Source organism: Pleurodeles waltl, chromosome 4_2 (assembly GCF_031143425.1).
Source record: "Pleurodeles waltl isolate 20211129_DDA chromosome 4_2, aPleWal1.hap1.20221129, whole genome shotgun sequence".
Classification (NCBI taxonomy): Eukaryota; Metazoa; Chordata; class Amphibia; order Caudata; family Salamandridae; genus Pleurodeles; species Pleurodeles waltl.
The window spans coordinates 566,541,492-566,562,471 of NC_090443.1; the positions used below are offsets into that span (position 1 = coordinate 566,541,492).

The 20,980-nt window shown below is 41.4% G+C and overlaps 1 protein-coding gene across 2 annotated transcripts in view; it reads left to right on the top strand.

The window, feature by feature from the left end:
- Positions 1–20,980, top strand: part of DENND1B (DENN domain containing 1B) — a 1,047,500-nt gene that overhangs the window by 564,544 nt on the left and 461,976 nt on the right. For both annotated transcript variants that reach the window (XM_069232125.1, XM_069232124.1), the window contains 2 exons: positions 8,178–8,231; positions 16,064–16,174. In XM_069232125.1, the coding sequence (XP_069088226.1) occupies positions 8,178–8,231; positions 16,064–16,174 (165 nt within the window). The remainder of the gene's footprint in view (positions 1–8,177; positions 8,232–16,063; positions 16,175–20,980) is intronic.

Here is a 20,980-nt window from a genome sequence, read left to right on the forward strand (position 1 = left end):
GCCCCAGGTAGACTTACCATAGGGGGCGAAACACGTGTCTGCTCTGGCTCTTTGCTCAAACTTTTATGACCTTCTGTTTGAATGGGCATCAATAAACAACTTTGGACTCACCATCTTGACCCAACGTGTTAATTTCATATTGCAAACCATTATAAATCACAAGTTTGGAATTTTACATTTGAATATCATGTGGCTCTTTCAATTCTCCATTGTTTCAAGATTTTGATTTGGGGCAAATTGGTCCATACCCCATTTGATAACCCATAAGTTGGATTGGAAAGGGCATTTTGTAGGATGAGAGAGTTGGGCCATAGGAACTCTGTTTCTGGAATCAGACACACTAACCTGTCTGTCCTTATCCTTCTGTCTTTGTCTGATCGAGTGTATTTCTCAGGTGTCTATTACTTCTGTATGCAAAGAGGGGTTTCTCCATTTAGATATTATTCAATTTTTTTGCTTAGTCTTGGAAAGTTTGTTTCACAACCTGTTCTTTCAGAACTTCCTTATTTCTTTTCGTTCAAAAATGTTGTGTTTTATAGAACCTTGGGCTTCTCATTGTATGATGACCCATTTTTATAAAAGTAGCCTTTTTCAATTAGCTTATTTTTTAATATCGGTATGTTTTAAAAAGCCACTCGTCCAGCTATAATTCTGCCTAGGCATAAACAATTGAACAAAAGGAATACTTTTGTTGTGCCACAATGAGTATTTTGGTAAACTTTACAAAGAAAGGCTCCAATATTTTTCTCAACATCAAAACGATTAGCTATACCAAGGATACAAGAATTAGTACTTTCTCTAATATTTCATAATCATGGTAAGATTTTGTAGATAAGTTAAAAAAAAAAAAGATTTTTGCCCATTGTGTCTATTAGTACTGATATTACTGGTGCTTTATTCCGATTTATTCTCATAAAGTTTTTGACTAGGAGGGTCTCAGAAAGTGGCTCCACCAAATCACTCAGTTCCTCCCCCTCCATCCCCTGGCTTTTTTGAAAGAATAGTATTTGCCAGAAATAGTTTATTTGGGATGAAGATCCCTGCCAAACTTAATAAAAACAATATGATGAGGTGCAAAAACAAAAAGGGGGGCACACTGCCTCACACTCCCACAAAAGGTTAGCCCCAAGGCATCTTGGTAGATGCAGTCAGATTCATTTTACATTAACAAAAGTAATCAAAGCCTTTCACCTTAGTAGGTTCAGCAAGTGCTGTGTATCTCTGGACACTTGTTTCTGGGTTTCGCCCATCATCAGCAGAGAGCAGCATATTTTGTGGGGTTGCTTAGAATGCTGCCAAAAGTCTTCTCAGGTTCATGTACCACTCTGGCGCACAGGTGCCTTATCAGCTCTCGTCAGCCCGGTAGCTCAAGAGAGCCGTCATTCAACACTGTGATGAGGTCAAAACTCGGTTCTGAGAGAATCTCTGCTTAGCCACTGGTAGTTATGGCAAGAGTAGCATAAAGTCCCCCAACATGTCTGTTAAGTTCAAGCAGCACGTATAATTTTAAAGTCTAAGAAAAGCACCATTAAGGTCCTTAGTTAATTTAGAATAATAGGAAAAAAACTTTAATGAGCAAAATGACACAGAGATGATTATAGGCTAAAGGGAAACAGAGATGTGATTTTGTGTAGTTTTAATGGAAAATGCACCTAGAAAAAAGTATTGCACCATTGAAAAACGGTTAATTGTTCACTGGCATCTAATAACTTGAGGCCAACTGCGATGGGACAAAGGTAGGATACACCTAACGGGTCATCCAGGTAAAATAAAAGTTTGGCCTTTGGACTTAGTCTTCAACTGCTATGAAAGATCAGTTAAGCCTTCTTCGACTCAGGGGTTTCGTTTTTTCTGTCCCTGAAGAGGAGGAACAGAAGGCCAACCACTTGACCAATAGATAACAGTTCTTCCCCTGGGTTTCAGCAGAACTCATGAGCCCCTAAGTCCTTGAGTGAATCCTCTTTCTCCAACAAGAGTCAGGAGTTTTGTTGCACCAGACTCTTCTTCTTTATGTCCAGGAATGTTTTGAGGTGGTGGTGGTTCAAATGCCGGATTTACCCTGTGCACTAAGTAGTGCACTGGCCAGTGAAGGGAGGCATAACTATTTTCACACAGACCCTCCACCTAATTTTCTAGCACTTTCTCTGTTTCAAGATGGCAAAACCCAACAGGCAGGCTGACTTTTGGGTGCTTAGCCACTCCCATATTTAGATGAGCACTCATCCCATTTCACAATGTCAAAAATGGGTTATTTACCCTAGTGTGATTAAGCAACAAGTAGCTCGGAAGCTACCAGTAGTTCTACTGTGTGTATCCCAGCCTATAAAGCTGAAATGTTTACATTCAAAACAAACATGTAAACTTGTCTGATGTGGTCAATAATAAAATTCTAAGTATATGCATAGCTCTGGGTGATTTTCTTCAACTTCAGTAGCTTTCGCTACAAAAAAGGTTGGAGACCTCTAGATTAGAGCCTTACTCATTGGGAGGAGCCTACAAATAAATACAACAAGCCCTCGCCAGCATCTCCAAGTCAAAAGAGGTAATGTCAATACAGCTCTTTGTATAGCCAACAGTTTCGATCCAATCCAATGAGCAGATAATCTTTATAATTTATTGACTTCATCTAATTTCCTTCTAGCCTTATCAGGTACAGAATTGTCCTTTATTTGTTTTTCTAGGCTATCTATCTCCAAAAATGATTACTTCCCTAGCTGTTTCTGTTATGAGTAATGTTTCAGTCTTTAGTGCATTTATTCGCTATCCAGGTACACACATGTTACATTTTTAGTGTCTATAAATAGTCCAGAACCTAGCTATTGCATGCAACTTCTGCTCAACAGATTGTGTTCATGTAATTTGTTGACTTGAGTTAGGTGGTTATGGCAACGCCTTTATCAAGACTACTAGAATGATTCTGCTTAAAATATGTAACTCCAATTTTGTAGAGTATTCTCTAAGAACCTGAGCATGTCTGAGCAAATGTCTTCACTTAGGTAGCTCTGTAAACCTTCATACTTCAGGTGGGTAGGATGAGTTCAGGCACATTACTGTGATACCTTATTTTCGCCTTTTTAAAAATGTTCCCATGGACCGCAGTCCAAACAGTCGTGCAGAGTCATGCACAGAAAAATTAATGGCAGGACCTAGCAGTGCTTCTTGTTTTTCTTCATGATGTTTATTATGCAGATATTATGGTGATAAATAATTTTGCACATTATTCATGTACTTTTTTTCTTTTGTTATATGACCTTTTCTGCATTGGTTTGCCCTTCCAAGCATGGTGACGAAGTGAAATCCCGCAAATGGGACAACTGCAGTTTCCATTGGATCCCACTGTTCCAGTCCAGGACTTCGATTTAACCAATCAGCCTATTGTGGAAACTATAGTCAATATTGGTTGATTTATTGGAACCAGTTGGATCAACACACCTGAAATGTAGTGACTGTTACAATGAAAAACCAGGTCTCGAGCAGTGTGATCCGGTGAAAATGAGCCATAAGGCCATACCTAGAAGTATGCTGTAGAACATTAAACAAATCTCTGTACATGTTTACAGTTCTCTGAAAAGTATGTGAGATTCTATTGACTGTCACATACTTTTCTAAGAGTATTTCAATCCACGAGGTCTTCATTAGAGCAGTGAGAATGATGACTTTTCAAGCGTTGGGTATTTACTAACGCACGCCAGGAAACATCGATTTTCACCTGGTTTGGTTAATATTTAATGTGCACCACATTATGAGGTCCTTCTCGACGCTATTTGTGCCATCTTCTATGTGTGGTTCCTGCAAGATTGCTACTTTTTGTGGCGGTCTTATCATTTATTTGCACTCAAGCCGTATTAATTTGTGCTGTGGAACTTCCTTAGAAAGATTTTAAAAGACCAATAATCTAATTTATATTTATATTCTGGTTCCAATAAAAAAAAGTAAAATGGATATTTTTATGGCCATGGTCTAATTACCTTTTTAAAGCTAGATTCCATTCTGCCGTGAAATTTTACAAATGTTCATTTTTACACTTAAATGGAAATGACTGCAGTATTCAGTTAAGCTGCAGTGAAATAATTCCCACATCGCATAAGATCTTTATCATTTTTGCATATAAGTGTTACTTTGATCTGAGAAAATAAATCATTCCTGTGCATTTCATTTTCTGTAATTTTGGTGACTGTGATTTTCAACTTGATTGTTTTTGTGTTTAGCAAATCGGCACATAAATTATTGGGCATTATTGAAAAGAGATTAACAGAGCTCAGTGTTCTTGTTTATGAACTGCACTGGATAGATGTTTTACCCGGTCGTTGTGAAGCGCTCCCCTGCATTCGCAGTTCCTTCCGATTACGATTCTTGCCTGGCAGTCGGACAGACCAGGATAGCTGAGAATAGCGCCCCTTGTATTTATTTTTGATTATACTGAACACATTAGAAACCAAGAGCACAAACTTAACACAACAAATGCAGAAAAAATTGAACACACACACTAACTAATAATCTTGAGTTCCGGAGTATTTTACACCTCGCTCCCGAAGCACTGGAATGCCTGGTCTGGGGTAGTAAGCACTATATAATTAGTCAGTGCTTGAAATGGAAAAATAGAAGTGCGGTACTCTCCAATTAAAAGTATTACCTTTTTCTTGAGAAGAGCAGGTACTCTCCCTCTCAAGATAAAAAAGTGCCGGTACTCAGTACTGGACAGTACCAGCTAATTTAAAGCGCTGATTAGAGTTACAATTACAAAGCACGAACATCGCTCCAGTTAGTCGCTTACCACAGAAGATTTTTACAGCCTATCACGTTACACATTGAACGAGATGCTGGACTTGGAACAGTGTTCTGTAGAGGGTCATTTTAGAACAGAATTACTTACTATCTAAGGCACTTCCAGGCGAGGTCTTTTCCTCAGATTCTCAATTTTTATACTAATGTTATAGTGCCATGCCTCCCAGTCAAATTTCACCAGATTTACCTGATAACGCAGTGACATGCCTGTCTATCAAAAGACTCTGGTCAAATGAAACGTATAAAATTGTCTAATGAACGTAATAGATGTATCAGTCCTTATTCTTAATTTTGTAAGTATTTGGTTCATTGCAAGTAGTAATGCATTTTACCGAATGAAAATAACATAAAACATTAACTTAAGAAACCATACTTGAAAAATTCAAGTGATAGCAGTTGGTACCTGAGCCACCAGTTAATTCACTTAGGGGTTCCCATTTTTGTCAGGTGAGTGGCCTATGAGTTTGCAAGCATGATGTGCAGTGCACCACTCCACCGCACTGATGTAAGTATAAGAGCACAAAACGGTATGCGCATCATATATTCAACTCACATCTGAACTGCTCATGGGACCACACAAACACTGTGTTGGTCTTCCAGTGACTCTCCAGGTTCTAGAAAAGTTGTAAAAACACATTCTGGTAGTTCCTGTAGTTCAGAGCACAGTGACCTCTTGGGTATCACCTAACGTCAGTCCTACTGCCAAGTCAAGAAGCCTTTGTCCATGCAAGCACTGTAAAAGAAATCACATTAATTCATTCACAGTGGTAAGCTGGCTAGTGAGTTCCAACAATAATGCAATACTGAAAGATGTCAGGAATTGTCATCTGTGCGAGAGGCCTTACCCACATTTGAAATAGTTTGGCTATCTCATAATGTAAAAGAACCAAAACAGTAAGAGTTTCCTAGAGGTAAATTTGTTTAGCCCTAATTACATGAGCTCAGGAGATGAGACAGATATTCATAGAGTTCATTCCCAGGGAGAACAGGTTACCAAAAACACTGACTCATCTGGACATACTTATAACATTTCAGACATCAGGCCCAAAGAAAAGCAGTTCTACTTGTTCACACACAAAAGAAGTGGCATACAAATTAGTTACAAGCCAAACACTTTTCAAGGGGCAAAAAGGGCTAATCATCTTTATCCTGAGAATATTTATTTTTTACACAAAACTGGGGTGCTTTTAAATATTTAAGGTAATTTGATAAATTGAATGATCCTCAGTCGACATTGAGCAAGAACTTAACATCTGTCAAGAATACAATAGGGGGACCTAAACTAGAGGTAAAAGGAATTGATCTAGCCCAAATAAAAACAAGAGCCCAATACCCAGAATTGTTGAAACTGTAGCATTGGTGCAGGAAATTAACCTAATTGCTAATGGTAACTGCCTTTGTTAGCTTTTATGACAAATCTTCACACCCTTGAATTACCTGGGGTGTGGGAACAGAGAGATTCAAGGATATAGTTCTTATTTCTACATATGTCAACAGCAGTGCCATTGAATGTGTGTGTATCTTTGTGGATAGAAGGAAATTGATGTATTTTAAATTGTTAAATTCCTGAAATGAGACATTTCCCTTTGTTGAGAGTGCTGTATGTCATTAGACGGGGATTGATGAGAAAATTGGGAATGTTTGTGTTTGAGTGGCCCCAGGTTCCCACTTGTTTTAGTTGGCACTGTAGTAAGATTGAAGGAACTACTATCTAATGTGATTGCCTTGTGCATGTTCATAGTTTCACATGCTTATCTGCACACAAGGATATTCAGGTAACTGCTGTCCAAGTAATGCTAATAGCTAGAATTACTTTCGAAGGTCCTGCTGGTGTCTAGGATCCAGTAAATGGATCTCTTATTTGGTGGGTCACCTAGGAGGGCAGTGTTATTCAAGAGGTTTGCCTCTTGTATCAGCTGGGCAATGGAGCCGTTTTGGGTTCACTGTGTTGACATTATTGAGGAATGCCTTTTATTGAGATCTGCAAAGCTGTCACCTGGTCTTTTCATCTCACTTTGTGGAAACATTAGCTCTTTGACAGTATCTCCAGAACCGAAGGTCAGTTTGGACAAGCTGTGCAGCATGGGATCTATGCACCTGAAATGTTTTGAAAATGTCCTTGCATAGCACTGGTTCTATTTGCCAAATGTGATCTAGCGTGTCAATCAAATAGAAACAGCAGCTGTTAACATAAGCTGTTGGCTGAGGATTCACAGAAAAACAGTTCCGCCCACCTGAGCGCTAAGATGGATTCGTACATAGTCTTCTGCAAATGTAGAGGCTTCTACTCAAGAAGGTGTGGGCATGCATGATGCCATGTTCTGATCCTTTTGAGTTTTTCGGTTTGAATGTGGCTCTGAGGGAAGAGGAAATTTGGTTTTGTCAGACCATTGAGAGTTCCTATTAAAGGTGGAACTATTTTTACTCGGTAAATAATTACTCGTTAAAAGTAAAGTTTCAGTCCATTAAGTCAACAATATGCAAAATAATAAAAAATGAGAACCATGTGAGGTACAGCTTTTATTAAGCTGCTTTTACATTTGATCAGATGTTGTGGCAACATTTTCAAAATGGAGCAAAAGGAGATTTTTGTGCAGAAACTCATGTTAACGTTTGTTTTACTTTTATATATTACTATCAACTGTTGTTTAAAAGTCAGGCCTTACTGAATTGTTGGGGCTTTCATTCACTGATCTTGTTCATGGCATCCTGGTTCTAACAACGTATCCATATTAATCCACAGCATGACTTGCGAGCAGTGTTTTCTGTCACAGAGTACGTACATATACATTGTGCAATGGTTATTGTGATCACTATAGGGCCATCTGATGCAAGGTATTTTTCAGTCGCTCTGCAGAATTATGTTATCTGAGTAATGCGGTGTTGACATGCATCAGTGCATCTCTTCATATGCAATATATAGCTTTAAACACTTTCAGGGGGAACATTGTTGGTGATTTTAACCAAACCATCTATGTTCTGTCGTTGTTAATAATATACACATTGCTTTACATAAAAATATTCAATGTTATTTTATCTTTTAGCCAGTACGTCCTTTAAGGAGGAACTTAAATTAACAAGCACATCTGGTAGATGTTGTTTCCTTCTCCAGTTGTTTTTTTGCAATCTTCACACTGCATATTTTATTTTTTCTGTTGGTGACTGACAGCTTTCTGCTTAATGTGAATCGTTGGATTGTCTTCCGGTACTATTTATGGTGTTTGGTGATCAGTTCGACATGTCCCCAACCTTTGAACCCTGCCATTAATTGCACGACCATACATTCGTACGTTTGCTGAACTTTAAACCAGAGTTGATGTTAAATTGTGTCTGGTCTGCATATATTGCTTTCAACATGTTTTAACAGTTATTGTATTTGTTTCATTGCTTAGCATTCATACTTCATCACGCCAGATGTAACTGGACTGCCAACAATACCGGAGAGTGTGAGTATCTTTGCGGCTTTAGACCAGCAGCTAAAATGTCTGATGTGCATTTCTGATTGCTTTATGCCCCGCCTCTTTCTCTTTCGCTGTCGCAGACAGGCCGTATCACATACACGTTCATTAGCGCTCTCACTGGCCTCACACCTCATGGGGCCCCCATGACACCCCAGCTGGCCTCCCGCATCTGAAAGGATGTCAGCTGGTGCACAGGAGTCATTTACTCCTGAGAGGGCAGGTCCTCTGCACACCGAGCCACAGGGGGCTACGGCTTTGTGTTAATGTACAACACTTAATCTGAAATGAGAATGTGCTGTACCTTTGTAACAATACGCTCATGCAGATTAATGTTCCCTGAGAGGCCTTCTAACAATGCTGAAGTCCCCTGTGAGAGCTCATCATGACTATTTGAAGTACGTGTTTTAATGAATATATTCTCGATTGGGGAAAGGGGTAGAAAACCCGCTTCCTGTCTTGCTGCATCATTGGAACAAAAAATAAATAAAACAATTAAAAAAAACATTGTGAAAACGTGTACCTGTGTGCCTCTCCTCCAGGTTTCATTATTTGCAATGGATTTTTAAGAGATTCCTTGAAGTTCCACCAATAAAATATCATTGCTGTGTTCAAACTGGTTCGGAGGTGTGGGTTAATGTTCTGCTGCACGTCCGTTGTTTTGCATGTTCATGTTGTTTGTCCAAATGGAGAGAAGTTTAGAAACAATCTTCACTATCCTCCAATTAAATGGTGCTAACATTATCACTTTCATAAGTATGACTGTCCTAATCTGTCATTCCCAGCTCTGATCCGGTAAATTGCAGCCTAGTGGACAGACGTCGAGTCACCTGTGCTGAATTAGCGGCTTCATTGTAAAAGGAATGTGACCCTAATTACACACCTGCCTAAAGGCTTTAAGTGGGATGAAAAAAAGTGGACGGTCTCTAAAAGGGGTCTGGCCTGTGCAATTAAGGCGTGGCTTCAACACTCAAACTGAATTTCTGTGATTTCCAGAGTGTCGCCTGACTGGTATTTTAGACATCCCTCTAAATTTTGTTATTGCATCCAGATATGTAACACTACTACTATATGACTGGTATGTACCTAAAACCAGCCAGGACTATTAGTTTTGCCTGTGGCTGTTAGCTGTCTACGGTAAAGAGTAACAACAATACTTTTATTGTAAATAATTAATATCAAACATTTTTAATTTTACATTATGAGACTGTGGATTAAACATTACTGAGGCCTGTGGGATGAATAGTGATCTCCAGAGTGTCTCAGTAGCTCCTGTTATGTTCACTCTTTGTTAGCTATGTCTGCCCCTTTTCTCTCCAAATCTCCTTTTTTGCATGTATTATACCTCATCTCTTTCCTCTTCAGCACTCTCTTTGCTCGGTCTCCTGAATGCACTTCCTCCCATCTCCTGCACTTCACTACAACGCATCCACTGACCTTTAAGCCCTGTCATTACCTTTACTTTCTCTTTGTTAGTATTTGTCACACCGAAACCCAGGATCACGATTGCAACTCGAATATGTGACCATTGCTCTGTCCGATCTGCAGAGAGGGCAAGGATTGGATGACCATGTATTATAACTCCTTTCTGACCTTCTGAGAGGCACCATAATACTAACACTATCTTCAGCTTCAACCTCAGAGCTCTCAATTGTGGCTTAATATAAACACATAGAAGCAATTGCAAGATTAATATGCTTCACAAAAATACAGAAACACAGCATTCTGGAAACAGCAAACACGCTTAGGGAATGCAAGATCAAGTAAAACTTGTGAAATCTAAACAGCAACTGAATTGCTGACATAGATTACCTTAATGTTTTTTTGCAGTCATTGTTCAAAAATCGATCATTGTTATTTGCCAGGAATGTTAAGGACATGAATATAGGGCACAATTGGAACCCATGTCAATGTTGTAGGAAAGTACCATCTTTTTGGCATGTTACCCCCAATTTCTGCCTGATGTTCATGTGCTTGACTGTGTCACTGGAGTCCTGCTAACCAGGACGCCAGTGCTTATGCTCACTCTTCTCTCAAATTTGTCACTACATACTGGTAACCCAGTATTCAATGCCAAATTGGCAAACTGGTGCCCCTTAATAAGTCCCTAGTATATGATACTTATGTGCCCAGGGCATTGGGGTTCCAAGGGATCCCTATGGGCTGCAGGATTACTTTTGCCACCCATAGGGAGCATATGCAAAGGCTTCGACAGGACTGCCATTGCAGCCTGTGTGAAATGGTGCATGCACCCTTTCACAGCCATTCACACCGCACCAGGTCACTTATAAGTCACCTATATTTCAGGCCTTCCAACCCTGAAGGCTGGGTGCAAATTACCTGTTTGTGAGCGCACCCCTGCACTAGCAGAGGTGCCCCCACGTTATCCGGGACCATTTTCCCAGACGTCATGAGTGCGGGGACACCATTTTACGCGTGCACTGGACATAGGTCAATACCTATCTCCAACTTCACAGTGGTAACTCTGAATATGGCCATGTAAGGTGTCTAACTGGGAATTGTACCCCAATACTGATTCTAGTATTGGTTTTACAATTCCATGAACTCTGGAGGCTCCACAGTGGACCCCCAGTACTTCCATAACAGCCTTCTGAGGTTTTCCAGGCAACCCCAGCTGCTGCCACCTCACAGAAAGGTTTCTGCCCTCCTGGTGCTTGAGCAGCTCAAGCCCAGGAAGCCATTACAAAGCATTTCCTGTGGGAGCGGGGTGTTACACCTTCTCCCTTTGGAAATATGTGTTAAAGTCATGGAAGTGGTAGCCTCCCAGAGCCTCTAGAAATGCTTTGAAGGGCACAGATGGTGCCCTCCTTGCATAATCCAGTTTACACCGGTTCAGGGACACCAGTCCCTGTTCTGACGTGAAACTGGACAAAGGAAAGGGGAGTGACCACTCCCCTGTCCATTACCACCCAAGAGGTGGTGCCTAGATCTCCTCCAGTGTGTCCCTGGGTTTTGCCATCTTGGATTCAAGGGTGGTGGGGCATCTGAGTTGCCAGTGCCAGCAGATGACGTCAGAGCCGTCCCTGATAGGTGCTTACCCGTGTAACTGACCAATCCCCATTTCAGGGCTATTTAGGGTCTCTCCTCTGGGTGTTTCCCCAGATTCAGATTGCAAGACTCCAGCGGGAATCCTCTGCATCCTTTACATCATCTTCTACCAACAGAACTGCAGCTGGACCCTCAAGGAACTCTTCAAACTACAACTAAGAAGACTTCTGCAACATTGTATCTTCAGCTCCTGCCAGCAACTGCAACTGTTTCCAGGTCGTGCATCCTCCGAGGACTGCCTGTCTTCAGCCTGCACCAGAAGAACTGAAGGAATCTCCCTTGAAGTGAAGGAGTTACTTCCCTGCTTCAGCATGCACCCCTCTGCAGTGATGGCCCGTGGCATGGGTCCCCTCTCCTGACGAAGTGCGTGGATCCAGAAACACGGGTGGTGGACTGAATTTGTCCCAACGGTCCTAAAGTCCAGCTGTCCAACTTGGGTGGAGCTAAAAGCTTGCCTCCCCAAGCAAGACATTACCCCAGTGCACAGCATGATTTACAGTTGCCAAGGCTTGTGGGCGACCTTCCATGAAGTTCTTCGTGCACAGCACAGCTCCGGCCCCCAGCACTCCTTCCTGCGATGCACAGCTTCCTGAGTGGTTCTCCAGCGAAGTGAGATCCCTTTGTGTCGTTCTGTGTGGGCCTCCATTTGCACTTTCTTTGTCCCCGTGCTGTGGGACTCCTGCATGCGCTGCCTGGTCTTCTTAGGGCTCTCCGACTTGGTGAGTGCCTCTTCTGTCTCCCCCTCCTGGTTAGAGGCCACCAAGTCCCTCCTGGTCCCGGGCAGCGCTATTTTCCACTAACCACGAGCTTTGTGTGTGCCAAGGCTTGTTGGCGGAATCCAGCCACGCAAACCATACTGCAATCATCCATCCGGCGTGGGACATCTTTTGCACCAACCAGGAACCCACGTCTGTCTTCTTGGGTGCGTCACTGACTTTGTATACTCACCGGTGGTTCTTCTTTTTGACCTTCATCCGGGTTAGAAGGGGTTCCTGTTCTCCCTGGACTCTTCAGTGCTTTTTGGACTTTGTCCTCTTCTTCCACAGGTCTTCAGTTCCAGGAATCAATCATTGGTGTCTTGTAGTCTCTTCTGGTTCATGCATAATCTTCTATCACGACTTCTTGTGTGTTCTAGGAAACTTACTGTGATTTACTTGTGTTTTCCTGGGTATTGGGGTGGGTTCTGTTACTTGCCTTTAGTGTTTTCTTACACTCCCAGTGCCCCGCTACATACTACACTTGCCTAGGTGAGAAACCAAGATTCGCATTCCACTATTTTAGTATATGGTTTGTGTTCCCCCTAGGCCCATTGCAACCTATTGTGATTTTCACTATTTGCACTGTTTTCTGAATGTTTTTACAGCTATTTCTGCATTCTAGTCTATATACTGGGTATATTAATTACCTCCTAAGGGAGTACCTTTATTTTTGTAACACTGAGTATTTTCTTTCTTGTGTGTGAGTACTGTGTGACTACAGTAGTATTGCAAGAGCTTTGCATGTCTCCTAGATAAGCCTTGGCTGCTCAGCTACAGCTACCCCTAGACAGCCTGGCTTCTAGACACTGACTACATTTCACCAAAAGGGATAACTGGACCTTGTATAAGGTGTAAGTACCTTTGGTACCCACTACAAACCATGCCAGCCTCCTACAAACTCCTGTTTTCAATTACTGCTGAGCTTGAGACCTGGAGGGACCTGGCCCACTTAAAGCTTTGCCCGGATTGTAATGCATGTATTAAAGATCAATGTGTTAGAGTGAGAAACAGACAACCAACCTTCCAATATAAACAAAAAAGTAAAAGACCTTAAGAACACTCACTCTTAGACATAAGACCTTCCAAAGGTCTTTACCTAGATTAAAATTTACTTTCACACTGATTTATGTAAATCACTTCTAACTAAATAAACACTGAACAGACTAATAAACTCAAGGAGACAACATTCACTATTGCACAGTAGCAAAAGGCACTCAGATAAAGAAAGCTTGATAATAATCATAGAAAGTACAACATAACTGCCAATAATCTACACAATCTAAAATACCATACTGATTCTACTTTTTAGACAAAAGGGATATTTTCCAATTGGCCAAAAGTTGAGAGTGCTCAGTCTCACAGCCACAAATGAGGATGTAGAATTAAACTCTGTTATATCTGTGCAGAATGGTACCTCCCTGCTCCTTGTAAGATGTGTAGTGTGTAGAATAGGAAGAAGCTGATGATACCCTTCACCACTGCAGTCACTTTCAACACCAATTGGGTTGAAAGTTTAAAATAAATGTATAAGCGATTATGAGGCTTTAAATACATCTTAATGTTTTAATAAATTCTTATCAGAATGGATCAGTGTTTTTTCTTGGAGACTTGCAGTGATCCCAAGTGATCCATCTAGCCGGTGAAAATTACCTTTGACCTCATTAGTAGGACTAGAATGAAAAATGAAGCTAGTGTGAATCCCCGAACATGTTCCGACCGGGATGTTTAAAGAAGCAGCATCGACCCTCAGAGATTGGTAATAGCGTTAAATTTCCTCTCTCAGGCAATCAAGGATCCATCCTGTTTGTCACTTAAATGCTAAGTGTCCTGGCTGCATAGTTCATCGTCATCTATGGCATGCTTGATATTGAAGACCTCTACAGATAAAACCTGTGAGTCACACTGCAAAATAAACAGTGTGTTCAGGGTGGAACAGAAAGATCTAAATCACCATTGTTTTGGAGAGGAGAGATCAAGTATGGCAGGTTTGGTACCACAAAGCTGAAAAAGAATAAAATCACTAATTATTAAGAACACTCTCTCACCTATCCACTGTTGTTCCGCCACCCAGGCAGTCCAGCTACCTCATTACACAATCTGGATTCATGGTGGCATGATTTGTTGGACTCATGTTCTGGTCTCCATTGGTGAGTCCAGAAATTAATTCTTGAGCCTGTTTTCAGAGGTGTACAAGAATGATTGAATGGTTAAATGACTTTTGAAGCACAGCTCTGTGATGTGAGTCCCATTGACTGCTTGATGGTTGAATCAGAGGTGTTTGTTGAATGTATTGGAAGTGTCACAGTTGGTCTTTGTCTGGATCATCTTAGGAAGCATGTTCCAAACCAGGGTTCATTGGTCTAAATCAAATCAAATCAAATCAAAAAACATTTATAAAGCGCGCTACTCACCCGTGAGGTTCTCAAGGCGCTAGGCGATTGGGGGGGGTTTACTGCTGCTCGAAGAGCCAGGTTTTGAGCTGCCTCCGGAATGCAGGGTGGTCCTGGGTGGTCTACAAAGTCTTTATCTCCTATGGAGTTAGAGCAAAGTTTGTTAAATATGGAGCAAGGTTTGTTCAGATAAGCATGGCAGGTTCTAGAGATGTTGTGCTGTATTTGCTGCTGTGGCCTTTCCGTGGATACATTTGTATGAGAAGGAGAAGCAAACAGCCTTCAAGGTGACACAGTTGATGGAAAGTCATTTTTATGAGTTCAAAGTGAGAGAGATTATGAAGTCTCACACTTTGTTTTTATGAGTTCCTGGAATCACACAATCCATTAGGTATCTGTTCTGAAGAAAGGAATAAGGTTTCTGGAATGGTGTGAAAGCAGCCAAGGAGCTCCCGGTCTGGCGAAAGATGTGTTTCTCTAACTATGTAACATTCTTGCTTGGGTTAGCTTAAGGTGGTTGTTAGTCATTCAGCATATGCCTTTTTTAATCACACTTTCATTACTGCAGGAACCTAAAAGTAACGGACGGCTGCACATTCTGTATCAGATCAAATATCAGCACAGACATCTTTCTTGTGTCAACAGGTGTTCTGGATCTTCTGACTATCCCTTGAGACTTTGATCTTTGTCATCTGCTGTCCTTTTGGTTTTAAACGTTTTATCAGGCTTGTTCTATCCAACTGCTTTGAATACATCATGGCTTTAGGCTGTGTATTGCCCTATTTGTGATGTCACTGGGGTCCAAAGTTCATGAATATAGTGAACAATTAAATATATGTAAATCGGAGATCTGTTTGCTTCATATAGTTTGCTTGAATTCGAAATGTGATGCAGAGTTAAGGTGGAACAATGGTATGGATATGGGGGCCGTCCTTAATGAAAATTTAGTATTGACTACTTAATGTCTATATTTGACAGTCAAACCCGTTGATAACCACTTCCAAGTTAGTGCCTTGTTTTTGGATACTCAAGAGAAATGGTGCCTAATTTTAACATTGCTGCAAATTAAATGTGACTTAACTCTAGGCAAATATATGTTTAAATTCGTCCATCTTAACTTGGAACTGTCAACGCCCAGTTGAAAATGTGTTCTTCTCAAATTGCTTACCCCCATTTAGAAGTTAAAATTGCAGTAAACAACATTCAATAATCAGTGCTCTGAGCCCATGTGAAACTATACAATAATTAGTCCAATTTTCACTATAATCAAGCAGGTCAACACTGGGTTCTCTCTGCATACATATTGTATTGAGAATGTCTCCTTGCTGAGAAACACGTTAATGTAAAAGTAAAATGTTTATCTTCAGACCAATTACCTCCCTCAGTGTCACGTAGGAGCAAAATGGCACCTGGTTGCTGACACTACATTAGGGGGCATGCTATGGTGCTAACTGTTGGTGAGGGACTGCACTTTGTATAATAGATTTCAAAAAGGAGGCATGGACCTCGAAGCGCACTGAGAGACTTAATAGTCATTAAACTTAATATATAGAAGAGTTTTTCGGTGGGTCTGTGTCACAACTTCTATCTTTCCTTCTTACAGAGAAACCTAACGGAGTATTTTGTGGCTGTGGATGTGAATAACATGCTGCAGCTCTACGCCAGCATGATGCACGAGAGGCGCATCATTATTACCTCCAGTAAACTCAGCACTGTAAGTACTTCGCACATCTCCTTTCACGCAGATATATTACAAGCAGGTCATAAACAGCCACAGACCTCCGAAGATTTAGATGGCTGCCGGTGTGCTTCAAGGACAATATCTGCATAGTGTTTTTAATATACGGTTTTTATCTCACTCATTGACTATGAGAAGTCTGATTTATCTGGGGCCTGCTCAGATATATTAAGGCGGGTTAATTATTTTCTTTCTTATCAGTAGATGAGAGTTCTTCAGCTCTTTCTAGAGTTCATTCTGGTGACGCCAGCCCCATAAAGAATTCTTAGGAGCTATTACGAGTTCTTTATTATTCACTTGTGGCGCGTTGGGATGGGGCTGCTTGAAGGAAATCAAAGGGCCCAGATAATGGCTGCTAAGCTAACCTGGTAATAGGCAGATAGCTCTTTGGCATAGAGAAGTGCTTTGGGCCGCTAAGCTGAGATAATAGCTGTGAGATGGGTGCACTGTCAAGTCTGGCAGGCGCCTGCCTCTGAAAAAGTTGTTTCTAACAGGAGTATCTATGTTGCAAGCGCGCCAACATGTTGTGCTTTTGTATACATTTTTGCAAGTTTCAGGCGTACACAGGGATATTTTTTCATATTTAACTAAATGTATGTGTTTGATAATATACCTATCAAACAGCTAAAATGTTAAAATAAAAATATAGTTTTAAGAACAATATACTTTGAGACATTTAAAAACGATTAATTTTTCCCGATATTTAGACTCGTAGTTGATGTAGTACGTAATAGACTCAAGCTTGATAAACTAAGCTCTAATTGAGGCCCGGTTCTAGCGGGGGGGTGACGAGTGGGGGCAGGTGGCAGGAAATTAAAATTAAAAAACGTGTATTTCTTTAACACTGGGAAGCTTTGACATTGATATGTCACATTGTAGCGCTGCACTGCACAGTAATTATTAAAAGTGATCGTTTTTAAAATGCACTTAGCCATTCCCACCACCATCCTCACATTGGTGCCATTAGTGTACCAAGATGCAAAAGAGTTGTCACATGGAACCCTGTATGTGGGCCAGTTTATTATAGAGGAACATTAGTCTATGAAACCAAACACAATAGGGATTTGTATATAGTTGGTTTTCTGATTCACATATTTGAACATGCTTTCATGCATAAATATAAAGAAAAACGAGTTTTGGTGAAATAGAATATTTGTCTAAGGCCACACACAATTTGAGTGTGGAATCTGCAATTTATCCAGGTTTATTGGTTTCACTTTGTACAAATCAACCACTAAATGTCTATCTGTCGCGCCTTTTCATGTTAATACTTAGCTTCTACTTTTTTGTGCAGTTTCCTGCATTTTTTATATAGTGCAAACTCGCCTTAGAGCTATTGAAGCGCTTGACACGAACACAAGTTACATTACACAAGGTCACATTCATTTCTTTTAGGCACTGGAGATTTGTCTAGAATCACAGGATGTTGAATTTTACCACCTAAGTTCTTTGAATCATCTCACAATAAATTCACATAAACTAAAACTCAGGCTCCTGTGTTACCTTCAGTCTAACTTTGCCAGAGGGTAACACTCTTGCTCTAGAATCAAATCAGATTTTGGAGGCAAGTAGTGGTGAGTAAGTGATGGTCTAGAGTTTGTCACAAGGTGATTAATAGATCTTTCTTCAAAGACTGCTTTTTTCCTGCATAGCTTGTTATTTTACAGAGTTCTCCAGAGAGGGTCTGAGGTGCACAAATGTAAAATATGTGTGGCACTGGTGATCCAGTCTTTGAAGTTCTGTAATTTAAGTTTAGTTGTAAACTTAGTTAAGTTTAGTGGAGTGTTTGGGCTGTGTGGTGTAGAGGGAATCAGTCCATTGTTGCTGAGTGACCTTGGACCAACTGCGTAAGGGGGAGCTGTGGCAGTTTGGGATGGTGCGGGCATGTCCAGTGATGTCTACGATGGAGTGGTCTGACCAGGTGAGATCCGAGGTATGGTTGTATCTGATTTTGTTGCGTACGTAAAGATTGGGTCCAGCGTGCGTCCTGCTTTGTGCATGTTGTCAGTAACTAGCTGGTTGAGGCCGATGTTGTCCAGTCTTTCCAGGAGGTCAGTAGAGTTGGTGTCGGTGGGGTTGTCTAGGTGGCGGTTGAGGTCTCCCAGGAAGACACTGTGTTCGGATTCGATGGCGAGCGGGGTGATGAATTCAGTGATGGAGTTGCTGATTCCGGTCTATGGTCTTGGTGGTCTATACGCGAGGGTGTTATTGTCAGTGTGGATCTGGAAGATCATGTGTTCCATGATTGGTGTGGTCTGGTCATTGGTGATGGTGCAGGTGATCGATTCCTTGTGTATGATGGTGATGCTGCCTCTGTGTCTGTTGGTTTGGTTGCAGTGTTTCCTCTCGTTGCCATGGCAATGTCTGGGGCTTTTGCCGGGGTGAGCCAGATTTCTGTGATGGTTACGTTGGGGTTGAGGGTTGAGATAGTGTTCCAGATTTCAAAGGTATGTTTGCAGAGAGGTCTGGTGTTGAGCAGGAGGCATCTGAGTTGATTGGTGGGGTCTTGGCCGGTGTTGACGGTGACGTGCCAAATCCAGTGGTGGTGATCGGTCCAGGAGTGGACGTGAAGCGGCAGTGAAGTCAGATGAACAGTTCTGCTGTGAAGTGGGGATATGCGAGTCAGCAGTTGTTGTTGTGACTGGGGTTTAGGATATGAAGCTCAGCGGCGGAGTACCTGTGGGAGTCTGGAGGTCCAGAGTTCCAGGCGCAGATGTGCACGGACAGGCTTGCTTTTGACACGTCAGAGGCACGTCCGCTGCATGCGTCTCCTGTGTGGCTGGACTGCAGCCTTCCTTAAGTAGGTCCTGGGAGGGTTTCTGGGGAGGTGGGAGAGTGGGAATCTGGAGAGCTGGGGTGGGATGCTGGAGAGCAGGAAAAACGGTGAGGGGACCAAACAGTCTGTTTAGGCTCCTGGGGGGGCAGGAGACTTTGGAGCTAGTCATGGGGGGCAGAGGGGGCCTGACACTTACTGCTGCTGGATGACTGTCAGGTCAAGCAAGACTGCAGCTGCTGGCAGCAGTCAGGGAGAGCTGGTCTGGACCTGCTCTCTTGCTCCCTTGACCAATGGGCAAGAGATTCTGGCTGTGCAGAACTAAGAGTTTGAGAGAGTGAATGATCAATGCAAAATTATGGGCAAATATAAGCAACATATATTTGTAACCTAATCACGCAATGTTAGTAGCTAAGTAAAGGTAGAAGTGCAAGGGCAATGGAACGCATCACTGATGCACTCTCTTTCAACATTTAAACATTCTGGTGGGTGACCTAGTCTCCATACTTTTTTGTTAACTTAACTTTCTTTTCCAGTGCATTTTTATGTCTGTGCTTCTGCTTTGCTGAAGCTTCATTTAGTAGTCTGCATTGAGTCTTCACGGAAGATAATCCAAATAATTGTCAGTGAGCAGGCATTGCATTTTTAAGGTTAAACGATTTCCTGTAAGGATCCTCAAATCCATAGATTTTTTTTTATCCAAACGAGTGAAAATATCAAGCAAACAACTATCATCTGCTATCCATATTCTTAGTAGTGCCAGTATCCACCTAGAAAGCTTCCTTCACTACTTCTCTGCAATTAATATTGGATATGTAACTAGAATGAATATGGGCAGCCGTACCCATAGGCCCTGAATCTACTGTTCATCTAAAAGCATCAGAACTATATAATTATATTCTGCCACAGCATCATTTGAGATCCTGGGTTGTGTTTCTTAGCATGGCAACATTTTACAAGACAAGCACTGGCAAAGGCAATCTATCTGGAATTGGCTGCAGGCCTACTGGCTTCCTCCGTTCTTGTTGTGTTATCGTTTTTGTAAAACTTTCTTTTTGAGGAGCTGTTATTACCTTGCCGATGTACAAAACAATTATTAAAATCAAAAATATTCTTTGCCTCACAAAACACCCGTTGCCATGTCAGGCCCTATAGTGAACGAAAAGCCTCTATAAGTAGGTATATGATACAAATAGTTTTTGTAAAATCAAAAGGTTTTGGCTAAAGCCAGAACTAAAAAAAAGATGGCAGTGACACTTGCAGTGAATAGTTCACTGTTGATGGCAGACACTATTAAAATTGCTGCCACATCTTAATTCCCGATATAAAAAAGAAATTCTCTTGAAACCTAAGTAACAATTACCCTCCAACAGCATAACAAGGAGCAGACCTTCCCACATGACTCCTGATTTGGATTTTGAAAGAGCGAGTAATACACACTACCTTAATTTTGATATATGTGAATAGCTTCTCAGAGCCTTAGATGGCACCAACCTGCATCCCTTGTATTACTAGGTCTGTCATCAAAATACAACAGTGGTGAACATATGATTCTAGTCCCTCACCACCAAAATTGAATGGGTGTGCAGGAAAAGCTTTTAGGTGGATTGCCTGTTTGATATATGGCTGCACGTAATATATGAAGTTGAGGCTCTATCTGATAGAAACATTTAGTTGCAGATTCCTTACCTTAGAATTTCCCCTAGGAATCAGTCTGGAAATGGAGATTTTGCTCGAGCTGTACCCCTGTGTGTCGTTAGGTGGTGTTGCGTTCTTCGTCTGTGCTGGGCATGACGACACAGGACCTATATAGGCGCCACCCCAGGGTGCTGATGTCAGTTCTTTTCTTTCTGCGCTGATCCGAAGAACGAGATACCCCTCAGACACTTTTTGACTGGTCTTTTTTTTTTTTTCTTTTTCTTTTTACTTTTGTTGAAACTTTTTTGAGTGTTTACACTCCTGGTCCATCAAGGGATGTCTTTGCGTAAGACCGGGTTCAGGCCCTGCAG